A 15,919-nucleotide genomic window follows, 5' to 3' on the forward strand; every position below is an offset into this window, starting at 1 on the left:
TCTCACATAAGTGGAGAACACCTTGGGGTTTTCCCTAATCCTTCCTGCCTGGGCTTTTTCATGCCCCCTTCTAGCTCTCCTAAGTCAATTTTTGAGTTCCTTCCTGGCTACCTTGTAACCTTCTGGAGCCATGCCAGATCCTTGCTTCCTCAACCTGACCTAAGCTTCGTTCTTCCTCTTGACTAGAAGCTCCACTCCTCTTGTCATCCAAGGCTCCTTCACCTTCCCATTCCTTCCTTGTCTTAGTGGGACAAAAATATCTAGCACTCACAGCAAATGCTTGTTAAACAACCCCCACATTACTGTTGTGCATTTCCCCGAGAACAACTGTTCCCAATTTATGGTCCGCAGCTCCTGGAGGGAGGAGAATGTTGTTCCCCTGTTCAATAGCAGTATAATTTCCCTTCCCCCAATTAAATACGTTCCCATACTGTCTGTTCCTGTCCCCCTCCATGACTATGGTAAAGGTCAAGGAGTTGTGGTCACTGTCACTGAAATGCTCTCCCACCGAGACATCTGACACCTGGCCTGGCTCGTTGCAAAGCATGAAATTATTTCAAATAGTTAATTTATTGAGGGCAAAGAATTAAATATTAGAATGTCCTGGTTTGTAATGTGAGAAGTCAAGCAGTGATTTGAATATTATTTCTGTAAGAGGAGAACTTACATTTTGAATGCTATCTTGATTGTAGTTTTCTTTTATTTTCTTTTGGTTCTCTATCTTTTTAATTTCCAAAAATATTACAAATGAAGGATGCTTTAAAGGATTGAGTCATATTTTGACAGACGTCCACAATCTTCTTTTCTCGACTTGTCTCATTCTGCTTGGCATTCCCACAATACTGGTTGATCACCCTTCCCATCGCCTCCTTTCAGTCACCCAATTCTCTCCCAAACATATCAGCCATGATTAAATGGAGGAGCAGACTCGATGGGCCGAATGGCTTCATTAGGCTCCTATGCCTTGTGGTCTTATGGTCTAATCCTGCTGCTTTTAAATCGCTCACCACCACATCTTTCCATCTAGTCTTAGGATTTAATTTTTTGCCCCCCCCCCCCAATCCCCCGGCAGTCTCACCGCCATCACTCACCTCACCACATTTCCTCTCTCTCTCTGCAACAGATAGCCATACTATTTCAATCTCTTAACTACTTTCTTCGATGCTCTCTCAATCTTCACTGACCCCCCTACTGTGCTGGTTCCTGATTTTGTCCATTTTTTTTACTCTCCATGTCCATTTCTACATCTGTATCTGATTGGTATCCTGTTGCTGTGGCACTCTTCAAACAAGGCTGGTCTTTCAACTGTTGTAGATTTTTCCTTTCAGTTTCAGTTACACTATTCTATCACATAGTGCTCCACTGTACTGCTTCCAATTGCTCCAACCAGAGCTAATCTGGTGCTTAATTTCCATTCCCGTCCTTCCATCTTCTGCCATCACTGGCCCCAGGTGCTTGAAACTATTCACTTTCTCCAAGTCTTCAATCAAATCTTTACACCTTCACTCTGATCCTCTTCCCTCATCTCAAAGTGGCAACCTATAAATTGGATCTTTGGTCTATCTTTATACTCTTGTCTTCCAATGCTTTTCTCCAGCCACTTCGTCATGTTTTACTCATCCGCACCATATTGCTCAGTGTCACCTGCAAACATAGTTGACCATGACATTTGCTGTTGCACTTGCTCATTTAGAATTATCGTGACAATCAGGAAGAGGTAGGGGCTCAGTGCCAACCCTTGGTAGAATCCAACTTTGGCTTTGAAATCCTCAGGGTGAGATTTTCCAGTCCCTCCCACTGGCAGGATCTTCCGATTCTACCAAAGATGACTGGGCAAGCCATGCAAAACAGCAGACTTTGGTGAGACCCGGAAGATCCCACTGGCAGACAATGGCAAGCCACCTTCGCCGTGGGGAAACCCATCCGGGGGGGCTGGAAAATTCCATCCTCAACCTCTCCCATGGTGTTTCCCACTCTTGTCAGACACTGCTTGTACATGTCTGGTAGGCGTCATACATACTGCTTAGGCAATGAATAGAAATGATGATTGATATGAATGGCGATGAGGACAGCGGTTAGAATTATCCAGAGCCCCCCCCCCCACCCTCCCAACTCCCCAGTGGTGGGTTTTCCTGCGGAGCAGGATATTCCAGTTCCGCTGAAGTCTATTGTGTTTTGCATGGGGATCCCGCAGTGGAGGGTCGGCTTTGACGGGACCAGAAGCTCTCCTCGGCGGAAATGGCTGGAAAAACCGACGCAATGCCTTCTGGTTCTACTGAAACTTGAAATGAAGCACATCTTTCAAGTCAAAGATCAAAGTTAGTAAACGTGCTGATCTTTATTCTAAAATATGACTTCACTAATGGTGGTTTTTCTTCCTTTGTTTTCAGGCTTATTATGCACGTGATGCCTTGGCAAAAAACCTTTACAATCGGTTGTTCACTTGGCTTGTGAACAGAATCAATGAGAGCATTAAGGTACTGTATAGTGCACACTGCTGCGCAAGAATGTAGACAACCAAATGGTCCATCATTTCAAATTAATACCTGTGTGAGATTTTATGTTGTTTAAATATTAAAAGCTTTGATACTGTGGGTCCACTGAGTGATCTGGCTGCTGCTTTCAGTATCTCTGCAGTGGGCAGGACAGTGTGCGTCCTCTGCACTGCACAAATGGTGGCCAGTATCCACTCTAAGCCCATCTCCAGCTACTGTTCAGTTACACGCTGTTTGTCCCAAGGTCGGCTTCACAGGAGAGATATTCCAGCCCAGTGGACCCGACCTTTAATAATGTCCCCCCGCAGGTTGATTTTCACTCGGTGGCTGTGTTGAAACAGGAGGGGGGTGGGTGATCCCGGAACGAATGCACATTTATGCCAACTTAGTCCCCCCTCTTTAAACTCTTTAAACTCAACTAGGATTCTTTGGAAGATCCTTGACAGCTTTGACCAATCGTGGAGAGCTTTGACACTTCCTGCGTAGCTTTGACGCGTCCTGCGTAGCTTTCACACTTCCTGGGTAGATTTGATGTTTCCTGGGTAGCTCTGAGACTTCCTCAGCAGCCTTGGCACTTCCTCAGCAGCCTTGGCACTTCCTCAGCAGCTTTGACACTTCCTCAGCACCTTAACACTTCCTCAGCAGCCTTGACATTTCCTCAGCAGCCTTGACACTTCCTCAGCAGCCTTGGCACTTCCTCAGCAGCCTTGGCACTTCCTCAGCAGCCTTGGCACTTCCTCAGCAGCCTTGGCACTTCCTCAGCAGCCTTGGCACTTCCTCAGCAGCTTTGACACTTCCTCAGCAGCCTTGGCACTTCCTCGGCACCTTAACACTTCCTCAGCAGCCTTGGCACTTCCTCAGCAGCCTTGACACTTCCTCAGCAGCCTTGGCACTTCCTCAGCAGCCTTGACACTTCCTCTGCAGCCTTGACACTTCCTCGGCAGCCTTGGCACTTCCTCGGCACCTTAACACTTCCTCAGCAGTCTTGACACTTCCTCAGCACCTTAACACTTCCTCAGCAGCTTTGACACTTCCTCAGCAGTCTTGACACTTCCTCTGCAGCCTTGACACTTCCTCTGCAGCCTTGACACTTCCTCGGCAGCCTTGGCACTTCCTGGATAGCGCTGACTACATGGATAGCTCTGACACTTCCTGGATAGCTTTGACAATTCCTGGGTAGCTCTGATGTTTCCTGGGTAGCTCTGACACTTCCTCGGAAACCTTGACACTTCCTCAGCAGCCTTGACACTTCCTCAGCAGCCTTGACACCTCCTGGATAGCTCTAACACTTCCTGGATAGCTCTGACACTTCCTGGGTAGCTCTGGCACTTCCTGGGTAGCTCTGGCACTTCCTGGGTAGCTCTGGCACTTCCTGGGTAGCTCCTTCACTTCCTGGGTAGCTCTGACATTTCCTGGGTGGACCTGACACTTCGTGGGTAGCTCCTTCACTTCCTGGGAAGCTCCTTCAATTCCTGGGTGGCTCTGACACTTCCTGGGCAGCTCTGACACTTCCTTGATGGCTTTTGTCATGATATGCAGACATGCAGATAATGATATACAGACAGGCAGCTAATGAGCACAGAGAACAGGACCAATGAGCAGGCAGGACACTCAGGGGTGGTATCTCACTATAAAAGACACAAGGCATTCACACTCTGCCTCTTTCCACTGATGAACATCTACAGAGTGAGTCAGGGTGTATGTACAGTATCACACCTCCAGCACATGGCTAAGAGCTAGTCTGGTTCAGTCAGAAAGAGTAACCACACTTAGGTTGGCAGAGAGTCAAACTCATAGAGAACTGTGCTAACTGTGCCACTGGTTCAATAAATCAGATTGAACTAACTTCAAGGTCTGGAGTATCTTTTGGTTAAAGCTGCATCCAGTTGCAGCCTGCGTTATCCCAGAGTACATAACACATCAGCTTTAACACTTCCCGGATAGCTTTGACACTTCCTGGGTAGCTCTGACACTTCCTGGGTAGCTCTGATGTTTCCTGGGTAGCTCTGATGTTTCCTGGGTAGCTCTGGTGTTTCCTGGGTAGCTCTGGTGTTTCCTGGGTAGCTCCGACACTTCCTTGGAAACCTTGACACTTCCTCAGCAGCCTTGACACTTCCTCAGCAGCCGTGACACTTCCTGGATAGCTCTGACACTTCCTGGATAGCTCTAACACTTTCTGGGTAGCTGTGACACTTCCTGGATAGCACTGACACTTCCTGGGTAGCTCTGATACTTCCTGGGTAGCTCCTTCACTTCCTGGGTAGCTCCTTCACTTCCTGGGTAGCTCTAACACTTCCTGGGTGGATCTGACACTTCCTGGGTGGATCTGACACTTCCTGGGTAGCTCTGACACTTCCTGGGTAGCTCTGACACTTCCTGGGTAGCTCTGATGTTTCCTGGGTAGCTCTGATGTTTCCTGGGTAGCTCTGGTGTTTCCTGGGTAGCTCTGGTGTTTCCTGGGTAGCTCCGACACTTCCTTGGAAACCTTGACACTTCCTCAGCAGCCTTGACACTTCCTCAGCAGCCGTGACACTTCCTGGATAGCTCTGACACTTCCTGGATAGCTCTAACACTTCCTGGGTAGCTGTGACACTTCCTGGATAGCACTGACACTTCCTGGGTAGCTCTGATACTTCCTGGGTAGCTCCTTCACTTCCTGGGTAGCTCCTTCACTTCCTGGGTAGCTCTAACACTTCCTGGGTGGATCTGACACTTCCTGGGTGGATCTGACACTTCCTGGGTAGCTCTGACACTTCCTGGATAGCTCTGACACTTCCTGGATAGCTCTGACACTTCATGGGTAGCTCTGACACTTCCTGGGTAGCATTGACACTTCCTGGGTAGCTTTGACACTTCCCGAGTAGCTCTGACACTTCCCGAGTAGCTCTGACCCCTGTGTAGCTTTGGCACCTCCTGAGTAGCTTTCACACCTCCGGGATGGATTTGATGATTTTGATACCTCCCGGATAGCTTTGACAGGTGGACAGTTCCTTGACAGCTCTTTGACTCCTATTCTTCCAAAATCACATTTAGCGGAGGCAGCTGATGATTCAATTGGCCAGTTGCCTCTGTGCATGGAATGGAATTTGTGAACTTTGGTCGAACATTCACGCAAAGATGGAGAATTCTTGGTTCAGGGATGGGACTTCGAATTTGTGGCCATTTTCCCAGGATTTTCCTCACAATGAAGGGGCTCTCTGTCGTGGTAAAAATTCGGATCTTTGAGTGCTTTGGGGACCCTAAGCAGAGCCCAGGTTGAGAAACACTACTCTACAGATCTGACATGCCAGGTGTTCGGCTTAAAGGAGAGACTTATAAACATTAAAAAGATAGCACCACCTCTATCTGCAGAGGCTGTGGGTGGGAAAAGGCAGACAATTAACACTCCGATAAAAGGAAAATACTGCAGATACTGGAAATCTGAAATAAAAGCAGAAGATGCTGGAAAAACTCATATGGTCTGTCTGGCAGGATCTGTGAAGCGAGAACATTTTAAGTCCAATATGACTTGTCTGCAGAACAAATAAAACTAGTTTAACTTCAAAGTTTAAAGAATGAATTATCCTTCTCGAGTTTGTAAATAATTCTGCCTCCTTTCCCTCACCCAAAATGTTGTTATCTTAGTGTCAGTATAGATTGTTGCTGTTTCTAGAACTAATCTTTGAACAATGTAAGGAGCGATCAGGAGAATTATTACAGCCAATGTTTGACATGAGATTTGCAGTCAAAATTGATTTGCCATGATTTGGGTGGGAGGAAAATAGCAGTGCAGTTTCAGATCTGATTTGCATGTGCGTGGCAAGCATTTACTAGCTTGCTTAGCAGGTTATTTTGGGATGGTATATTTAAAAATGGGTAATTTCTTTTTCTAACTTGATGTTTTTTTCAACAGGCACAAATCAAAGTGAGGAAGAAGGTGATGGGAGTTTTAGACATTTATGGTTTTGAAATTTTTGAAGTAAGTTGTTAAATTTATGGCTTTTGTTATTTGATTTTGAAACAGTTCCTTAGTTTCATGGGCAATGTTTTACTTGATCTTGATGAGAGAGAATTGATCATTGAAAATCTCAGCTCAATGTAATACCGTATCATGGTCCTAGACTTCATCACCTGAGGATGGCCAGACCATTTACACCTAACTTACACAATTATTTTTTAATTTTAATTTTTTTTTTCCAATTAAGGGGCAATTCAGCATGATCAATCCACACACCCGCTCATCTTTTGGGTTGTGGGGGTGAGACCCACGCAGACACGGGGAGAATGTGCAAACTCCACACAGACGTGACCCTGGGCTGGGATTGAACCCGGGTCGTCGGTGTCGTGAGGCAGCAGTGCTAACCATTACCCCACCATGCCGCCAACTTACACATTTATGGGCTAAGTCCTACTGAATGTGCTTTGGAATTAGTTTGACCTGCTAATAGTCACCTCCAAGTGACTCATCAATTATAGCGTAGAGGCTTGAAACTCAGCTGTTCATTCATCTGAGTTGGTGAACAGGGTGTTTATAAAGTCGGTGTGAAACTTTAATTTCAGTAACTTTGGATGTACACATGATAGAAGCAAACTGTAGGATATGAAAGCATAATTCATAACATTTTAACACAATACAGGTCAAACCTTTCAGTTTCAACTTAACCACGGTAATTTGTGATACGTCATTCAATCTGATTTTCCAATTCTTCAATTGTTGCCTTTTTCAACCAGTTTCAGCATCATTAACATAGCACTAGCAATAACAATCATATTTTTAAAAAACGTTAACAAATTACTTTTTCACATGCTATTTGCTGTTTGCTTCTTTCGGGTGCACATTGGAGGGCACTAAAACTAATAAGTTGTGCAAGGACATTAGATGTTAGAAGACCCGCTTTGAGAGAAAGGGAAAAGAATTATGCTAAAGTCCTGATTGATGTGATTTCACTGAATGGCATTCCTTTTTTTACTGCTTATATTAAGCTGATTTCATCAGAATGCGTGCCAGTACATTGTGATCATACTGATGGCAACATTGGGGATAATTATGTGATCCAGTGTGTCCAGCAATGAATAACGTTTGTTTTGTGCCTACCTGAGCACTAGGCCCCACAGGGATCACCCCTCATAACTTATTAAATAACAAACACTAATTCATTTATAGCTACAGAGCCAAGCAGTAGCCTTGTCAGTGGCTAGGTAGAGTTCTCTAAGTCTGCCTTCAGGTTTAGCCAGTGGACACTCCTCAACAATGTGAGTCATTGTTTGGACTGCACCACAGTAGCTTGAATGGCCTTGGCAACCACACTGATGTTGGGTGGCTGGCCAGAGGCCTTGGCTTGCCTGGAAACGGTTTACTCCTCAGTGTGGTGGTCCCTCATATGGGTGTTATGAGGAAGGGATATGGTATATTAAAAAATACTTTATTACAAACGCAGTATTAAAATCTTTAACATCACACTCGAAAATAGCTTATAATTACCCCATAAACAATACTACTCAACACAGTGAATGCAATACCCTTACTTGCTATCTTTATTCCCCCTTAAACAACAAGAAAATAGACCATCTCAACTCTAAATCCACATTAAATACCAATGGCACAGAAGAATAATTCCTTTACTGCGTTATTCTTGAGAAAGAGATCTCCTGACACTGTGTTACAGAACAGATCTGGCTCTGGTCCAAATCCGCAGAATCCGAACTGTAATTGAAAAATGCTTTCTCAAAAAGCTCTGTGCCTTAGCTCCATTGACATCACCTCACCAAGCTGAAAACAAATTAACTCACAGGGAACCCTTAATCAAAACAAAATTGCATTAGCCCAAGCTTTTACCATCCCCCCCCCCCCACCTAAAAGCAGGGGCATCCTCCCTCTCGCCCCCCCCCCCCCACCCGACACACCCCTATGGGAATTGCTGGGTCACCCCCAACCGCAACCCCCCACAGCATACACACATTAGGGTGAGTCTCCCCCACATCAGAACCCCCCCCCCCCCCTTATCAGAGTCCCCCCATATCTTCTGCCTCAGAAACAGGTGTAGAAAGCAGCAGCTGTTACTTCATAGAAACCCAAAACTACACCACAAGGTTTTAAACCCCCTCAGATCCTTTGATCTGCAGGGCCTCTATTCACTTTTAAAGAGAAATAGATTTTAGTAGGCTGTAATTACTAGGATAATAGCTTCAAGTCAGCCAGATGTCTTGAATGTTTATGTTTGTTTCCCTTCACGCTTCAATGCATTTCACATATCCTGCTGCGAAGCTAAACACAATGTTTATAAACATCTAGCTATGATTAATAGGTCATCACCACTTCAAAAGCAGTTAATGGGGGCCGGTTTAGCTCAATTGGCTAGACAGCTGGCTAGTGGTGCAAAGCAAGGCTAGCAGCGTGGGTTTAATTCCCATATTGGCCTTCTCAATCATTGCCTGAGGAGTGGTGATCCTCAGGTAAAATCACCACCAGTCAGCCCTCCCCCTCGATGCGGAAAGCAGCCTATGGTCATCTGGGACTATGACGATTTATCTTAGGGCGACATAGTGGCACAATGGTTAGCACTGTTGCCTCACAGCACCAGGGATCCAGGTTTAATTCTGGCCTTGGGCAACTGTCTGTGTGGAGTTTGCACGTTCTCCCCGTGTCTGCATGGGTTTCCTTCGGGTGCTCTGGTTTCTTCCCACAGTCACAAAGATGGGAGGATTGGTGGATTGGCCATGCTAGATTGCCCCTGAGTGTTCAAACATTAGGTGGGTTAAAGGGTTATGGACAGGGCTGTGGGTCTAGGTAGGGTGTTCTTTCAGAGGGTCAGTGCAGACTCGATGGACTTTCTAAGTCCTTTATGCTGAGAAAAAGAGGAAGTGCAAGCACGTATCTCCTAGATGTTTACATGGCGGGGGGTCACTAATGTGGGGATGTTTGATGGGGGTCTCTGTGTTGTGGGTGTCTCTGTGTTATGGGGTGTCTGATGGACCTTCTGATTCGGGGGGGTGGGGGGGCCCACCGATGGTGTTTGAGGGCACCTACGTTAAATACTTTTCTCCTGGGTTTACCGCGAGGGCCACCATGTCAGGGCCACACTGGAATATATTTGCACCAATCCACGCCCTCATGAATCCACCGTCACAGGGCGTGTCGTTTGCTGGCGGGGAACCAGAGCATCAGAAGGCACCGATCCTGTTTTTTGCTCAACGTGGGATTCTCCGCCACATCAGGAACTCTACTGCGAGCGGCGGAGAATATGTATGTGTTCTTTAATCTTTTTGTGTGTTGGACACAATGGGCGAAATTCTCCGGTATCGGCGCGATGTCCGCTGACCGGCGCCAAAAACGGCACAAATCGGGCATCGCGCCGCCTCAAAGGTGCGGAATCCTCCGCATCTTGGGGAGCCCAGCCCCAACCTTGAGGTGCTAGGCCTGCGCCGGACTAATTTCCGCATCGGCAGCTGGCGGAAAAGGCTTTTGGTGCCCCGCCAGCTGGCGCGGAAATGACATCTCCGGGCGGCGTATGCGCGGAGCGTTAGCGGCCGCTCACGGCATTCCGGCGCATGCGCTGTGGAGGGAGTCTCTTCCGCCTCCGCCATGGTGGAGACCGTGGCGAAGGCGGAAGGAACAGAGTGCCCCCACGGCACAGGCCCGGTGGGCCCCGATCGTGGGCCAGGCCACCATGGGGGCACCCCCCGGGGCCAGATCACCCCGCACCCCCCCCCCCCCACCAGGACCCCGGAGCCCGCCCGCGCTGCCTTGTCCCGCCGGTAAGAGAGGTGGTTTAATCCACGCCGGCGGGACAGGCATCCTAGCAGCGGGACTTCGGCCTATCTGGGCCGGAGAATCGCGGGGGGGGGGCCAACCGGTGCGGCGCGATTCCCGCCCCCGCCGAATCTCCGGTGCCGGAGAATTCGGCAACAGGCGGGGGCGGGGTTCACGCCAGCCCCCGGCGATTCTCCGACCCGGAGGGGGGCCGGAGAATCTCGCCCAATATTCCAAGTATGGTCTAACCAGGGTTTATGTGTCCTCACTCTCCACTGGAGTAGTACCGGATGATTGAAGGGAGGTGAATGGTGTTCCCCTGTTCAAGAAAGGGAATAGGGAAATTCCCGGGAATTACAGACCAGTCAGTCTTACGTCTGTGGTGAGCAAAATATTGGAAAGGATTCTGAGAGATAGGATTTATGATTATTTAGAAAAACATAGTTTGATTAAAGATAGTCAGCATTGCATTGTGAGGGGCATGTCATGCCTCACAAACCTCATTGAATTCTTTGAGGATGTGACAAGACACATGGATGAAGGTGTGGTGTATATCATAGAAATTCATAGAATTTACAGTGCAGAAGGAGGCCATTCGGCCCATTGAGTCTGCACCGGCTCTTGGAAAGAGCACCCTACCCAAGGTCAACACCTCCACCCTGTCCCCATAACCCTGTAACCCCACCCAACACTAAGGGCAATTTTGGACACTAAGGGCAATTTATCATGGCCAATCCACCTAACCTGCACATCTTTGGACTGTGGGAGGAAACCGGAGCACCCGGAGGAAACCCACGCGCACACGGGGAGAATGTGCAGACTCCGCACAGACAGCGACCCAAGCCGGAATCGAACCTAGGACCCTGGAGCTGTGTAGCAATTGTGCTATCCACAATGCTACCGTGCTGCCCCATGCTGGATTTCAGTAAGACATTTAATAAGGTTCCCCATGGTAGGCTCATTCAGAAAGTTAGGGGGCATGGGACATAGGGAAATTTGACTGTCTGGCTAGAGAATTGGCTGGCCAAAAGAAGACAGCAAGTGGTAGTGGATGGAAAGTATTCAGCCTGGAGGTCGGTGACCAGTGGTGTCCCACAGGGATCTGTTCTGGGACCTCTGCTCTTTGTGGTTTTTATAAATGACTTGGATGAGGAAGTGAAAGGATGGGTTAGTAAGTTTGCCAATGACACAAAGGTTAGTGGAGTTGTAGATTGTCTCAGGGGTGTTGCAGGTTACAACAGGATATTGGCAGGAATGAGAGCTGGGCTGAGAAGTGGCAGATGGAGTTCAACTGAGATGAATGTGAAGTGATTCATTTTGGAAGGTTGAATTTGAATGCCGAATACAGGATTAAAGGCAGGATTCTTGGAAGTGTGGAGGAACAGAGGGATCTTGGGATCCATGTGCATAGATCCCTCAAAGTTGCCACCCAGATGTATAGAGTTGTTAAGAAGGCATATGGTTTGTTGACTTTCATTAACAGGGGGATTGAGTGTAAGAGCTGCGAGGTTTTGCTGCAGCTTTATAAAACCCTGGTTAGATCACACTTGAAATATTGTGTCCAGTTATGGTCGCCTCATTATAAGAAGGATGTGGATGTTTTGGAGAGGGTGCAGAGGAGATTTACCAGGATGCTGCCAGGACTGGAGGGCAAGTCTTATGAAGAAAGGTTGAGGGAGCTAGGGCTTTTCTCACTGGAGTGAAGAAGGAAGAGAGGTGACTTGATAAAGGTGTACAAGGTGATGAGAGGCATGGACAGAGTGGATAGCCAGAGACTTTTCCCCAAGGCGGAAATGGCTGTCACAAGGGTACATAATTTTAAGGTGATTGGAGGAAGGTATAGGGGAGATGTCAGAGGTTAGTTCTTTACACAGAGAATGGTGGGTGTGTGGAATGCACTGCCAGCAGAGGTGTGGAGTCAGAGTCATTAGGTACATTTAAGCGACTCTTGGACAGGCACATGGACAGCAGTAAATTCAAGGGATATAGATTAGATTGATCTTAGATTAGGATAAATGGTCGCACAACATCGTGGGTCGAAGGGCCTGTACTGTGCTGTACTGTTCTATGTTCTAAAATGGGAAGGCAAAGGGCAGAGTACAAGATTGTTTTGTGACTGTTGTGGGTGCTTTACTTTCTTGGTTACTGAATGTTGGCAGATGTGAAGTAAATCCATGCATGTGAAGTACATTTACCACTATTTCCCACTAAAATAGCTGCGTGTGGTGCCAGACCTGTGCCTGTGGTTTGTCAGCAAGTATTATTGGGCAGCAACTGAAACTCTTTGGCAACTTAGTGAGTTATCCTTCCTCTTTCCCCTTCAAATGAGCTGGATCAATTGCCGTTTTGATATAGAAATGTTCCTGCAGGCTTGGAATGGTTTGGATTTATTGTCAAATGTACCGAGGTACAGTGAAAAGTTGTTCTGCGTACAGTCCAGACAGATCGTACCTTACATGAAAAAACATGGGACATACGATAAATACACAATGTAATTTCATAGATACAGACATCGGGTGAAGCATGCAGAGTGTATGTAGTACTACTCGATAGAGAGGATGTGTGAAGAGATCAGTTCAGTCCATAATGTTATATTACCTTTGGTGCTAATATGTCATTGTTCTTTGCCTTTTGATCCAGAATGGCCCATTGAGTTGATGGCAAAGAAACCACCAATCTTTAGAGTGAATCAAAACTAATTTATTGGATAACGATTAATTAAATGAAGTTCGCACATGCTACTCACCAAAACCAGTAATAAAGTTATAATAACAAAGTAATACTGAATCTGTCTAGGAATAATCAATAATCTAAAGGTCACTAATGATATCCTTGTGTTAACTCTCTCTAACCTAAATTACTCCTCGTGCTGTTATCAGTCTTTCTCCTTTGCTAACTACCCAGCATTCGCTGAGCTCTGATATTTATAGTGGGAACTGGTGGTGCCCTGTAGTGTTTGAATTACACGGAGATGCAATAATTAACCCTTCACTGGCATGCCTATATACATTACACATAAGAGGGTCATTCAGGAGTCGGGAGCTCGCAGAGAGACACCACACCCAAGTTGTTCACCTTATAATGTCAATGTTATTTGAATACTAATATATGGCAACGTTGTGATTTACATTTTAATATATGGTGCTAGTTTTTTCTAAAACTCTATTGGCTTTGTTTAAAATATAATTAGTCCTTTAGGCTCATGATTCGTATTTCTAGTGTGCAGAGGCATTTTTTTTAAAGAATGAATTCAGATGCTATTTGCCTACTTTAATGAAATCCCATAATACGTTAGAGTAGACTCGAGATATAATTGAATCTTTGTTAAGGTGAACAACAAAGATATTGGCCACATTTTGCCAATTGAAAAAAATCCTCTCCGAATTAATAATTTTCCGAAATTATGTGGGAAAATAGCAATATCTTTGGCTGAATGTGTGTGGCCCGACTGTTATGTATTAAGTGAATGGAATATGTATAGGGCGAAGTGGAGGCTGAGGATCTGCGTCAGCACAAATGAGCAGTAGTACTGCTGACTGTGGAGAATGTCAGTCGTAAACCCTGCTCACAGATTGCTTCTATTAACCACAGTGGGATTTTTTTTTTAGTCAACCTTTCCTTGAGCATTTCAAAAACTTTAAAGGAGTGCGGTAGAACATCTGATTGATGAGCATCATCAAAAATTCAATTGCCTGTGCCATTGGCACCAGCTCCTGATGGGCTGATCTTAGTTCATTTGGTTGCGGCTGTAAGTTAAGTTGCAGCGATAAACTGAGTTTGTAGCTGTGAAGCCTCATTTTTACTAACGTCCTTAATGAGTCTTGGCAAGTTTACTTCCATCTGCAGCTGGCTGCATGAGAGCTGAGACTCAGAAGCCGATAGCACTGATGAGACTGTTACTCAATGATGTTCTGTTCTTGGAGGAAAGGGACTAGATAAATCTCCAAATGTTTTAAACCTATTGGGCGGGATTCTCCGAGCCCTCACTGGATCGGAGAATCGCCGGGGACGCTGGAAATTCCCACGACGCCAGGACGCAATTCTCCGGCGACTGCAGAATCGGTGCCAATCGCGGTCGCCGCGGCACCAGCCTGCGGCGATTCTCCGCGGTCGATTGGTGGAACTCCTGCTGTGTTCCACCGAGTCCCGCCAGCATGGTTCCAACCTGGTACCACCCGGCGGGAGCTCGGACCCGCGGCTGCTGTGGACGTCCTGGTGGGGGGGGGCGGGGGGTTCTGACTCCGGGGGGGGCCTCCATGGAGTCTAGGCCCGCGATCGGGGGCGTCCGATCGGCGGGCGCCCGTGATCTGCAAGGGGGACTACCTCCTTACGTGCGGGCCCGCTGTAGGTCTCTGCCATGTTGCGCGGCGCCGGCGTGGAGACAGCCGTCGTGCGCATGTGCCAGTGCGGATATGGCCATTGCGCGCATGCGCGGACCCGCGCCGGCCGTGCAGGGCCACCTTCCGGCGCCGGAGCAGCGCGCAGCATTCTGCCGCCGGAAGCTGGCCCCCTGAAGACCGGTGAAATGCTGGGCCAGGAGGCCCGTTGACGCCGGCGTACACCTGTCCGGTGTTTATGCCGGCATCAACACTTGGCCGGGATTTTGGAGAATCCCGGCCATTATCTCTTGATACTCAATTTTCTCCTGTTAAATGCACAGGTTTAGTTGCTCACTTTGCGTTGATGGAAACTCCTGAATTGCACTGTTAACAACTTATTTTATGATGTGGAGATGCCGGCGTTGGACTGGGGTGAGCACAGTACGAAGTCTTACAACACCAGGTTAAAGTCCAACAGGTTTGTTTCGATGTCACTAGCTTTCGGAGCGCTGCTCCTTCCTCAGGTGAATGAAGAGGTCTGTTCCAGAAACAGATATATAGACAAATTCAAAGATGCCAAACAATGCTTGGAATGCGAGCATTAGCAGGTGATTAAATCCTTACAGATCCAGAGATTGGGTAACCCCAGGTTAAAGAGGTGTGAATTGTACCAAGCCAGGACAGTTGGTAGGATTTCGCAGGCCAGATGGTGGGGGATGAATGTAATGCGACATGAATCCCAGGTCCCGGTTGAGGCCGCACTCATGTGTGCGGAACTTGGCTATAAGTTTCTGCTCGGCGATTCTGCGTTGTCGCGGGTCCTGAAGGCCGCCTTGGAGAACGCTTACCCGGAGATCAGAGGCTGAATGCCCTTGACTGCTGAAGTGTTCCCCGACTGTTCCCTGCCAGTCGGGGAACACTTCAGCAGTCAAGGGCATTCAGCCTCTGATCTCCGGGTAAGCGTTCTCCAAGGCGGCCTTCAGGACCCGCGACAATGCAGAATCGCCGAGCAGAAACTTATAGCCAAGTTCCGCACACATGAGTGCGGCCTCAACCGGGACCTGGGATTCATGTCGCATTACATTCATCCCCCACCATCTGGCCTGCAAAATCCTACCAACTGTCCTGGCTTGGTACAATTCACACCTCTTTAACCTGGGGTTACCCAATCTCTGGATCCGTAAGGATTTAATCACCTGCTAATGCTCGCATTCCAAGCATTGTTTGGCATCTTTGAATTTGTCTATATATGTGTTTCTGGAACAGACCTCTTCATTCACCTGAGGAAGGAGCAGCGCTCCGAAAGCTAGTGACATCGAAACAAACCTGTTGGACTTTAACCTGGTGTTGTAAGACTTCGTACTGAACTTATTTTA

At 47.4% G+C, this 15,919-nt stretch overlaps 1 protein-coding gene across 5 annotated transcripts in view; it reads left to right on the forward strand.

Annotated features, from left to right (window-relative positions):
* Positions 1-15,919, forward strand: part of myo1b (myosin IB) — a 436,008-nt gene that overhangs the window by 307,155 nt on the left and 112,934 nt on the right. For all 5 annotated transcript variants that reach the window (XM_072478525.1, XM_072478546.1, XM_072478553.1 and 2 more), the window contains 2 exons: positions 2,391-2,477; positions 6,388-6,453. In XM_072478525.1, coding sequence (XP_072334626.1) covers positions 2,391-2,477; positions 6,388-6,453 — 153 coding nt within the window. The remainder of the gene's footprint in view (positions 1-2,390; positions 2,478-6,387; positions 6,454-15,919) is intronic.

The sequence above is a fragment of the Scyliorhinus torazame genome, chromosome 2 (genome assembly GCF_047496885.1).
Source record: "Scyliorhinus torazame isolate Kashiwa2021f chromosome 2, sScyTor2.1, whole genome shotgun sequence".
NCBI lineage: Eukaryota > Metazoa > Chordata > Chondrichthyes > Carcharhiniformes > Scyliorhinidae > Scyliorhinus > Scyliorhinus torazame.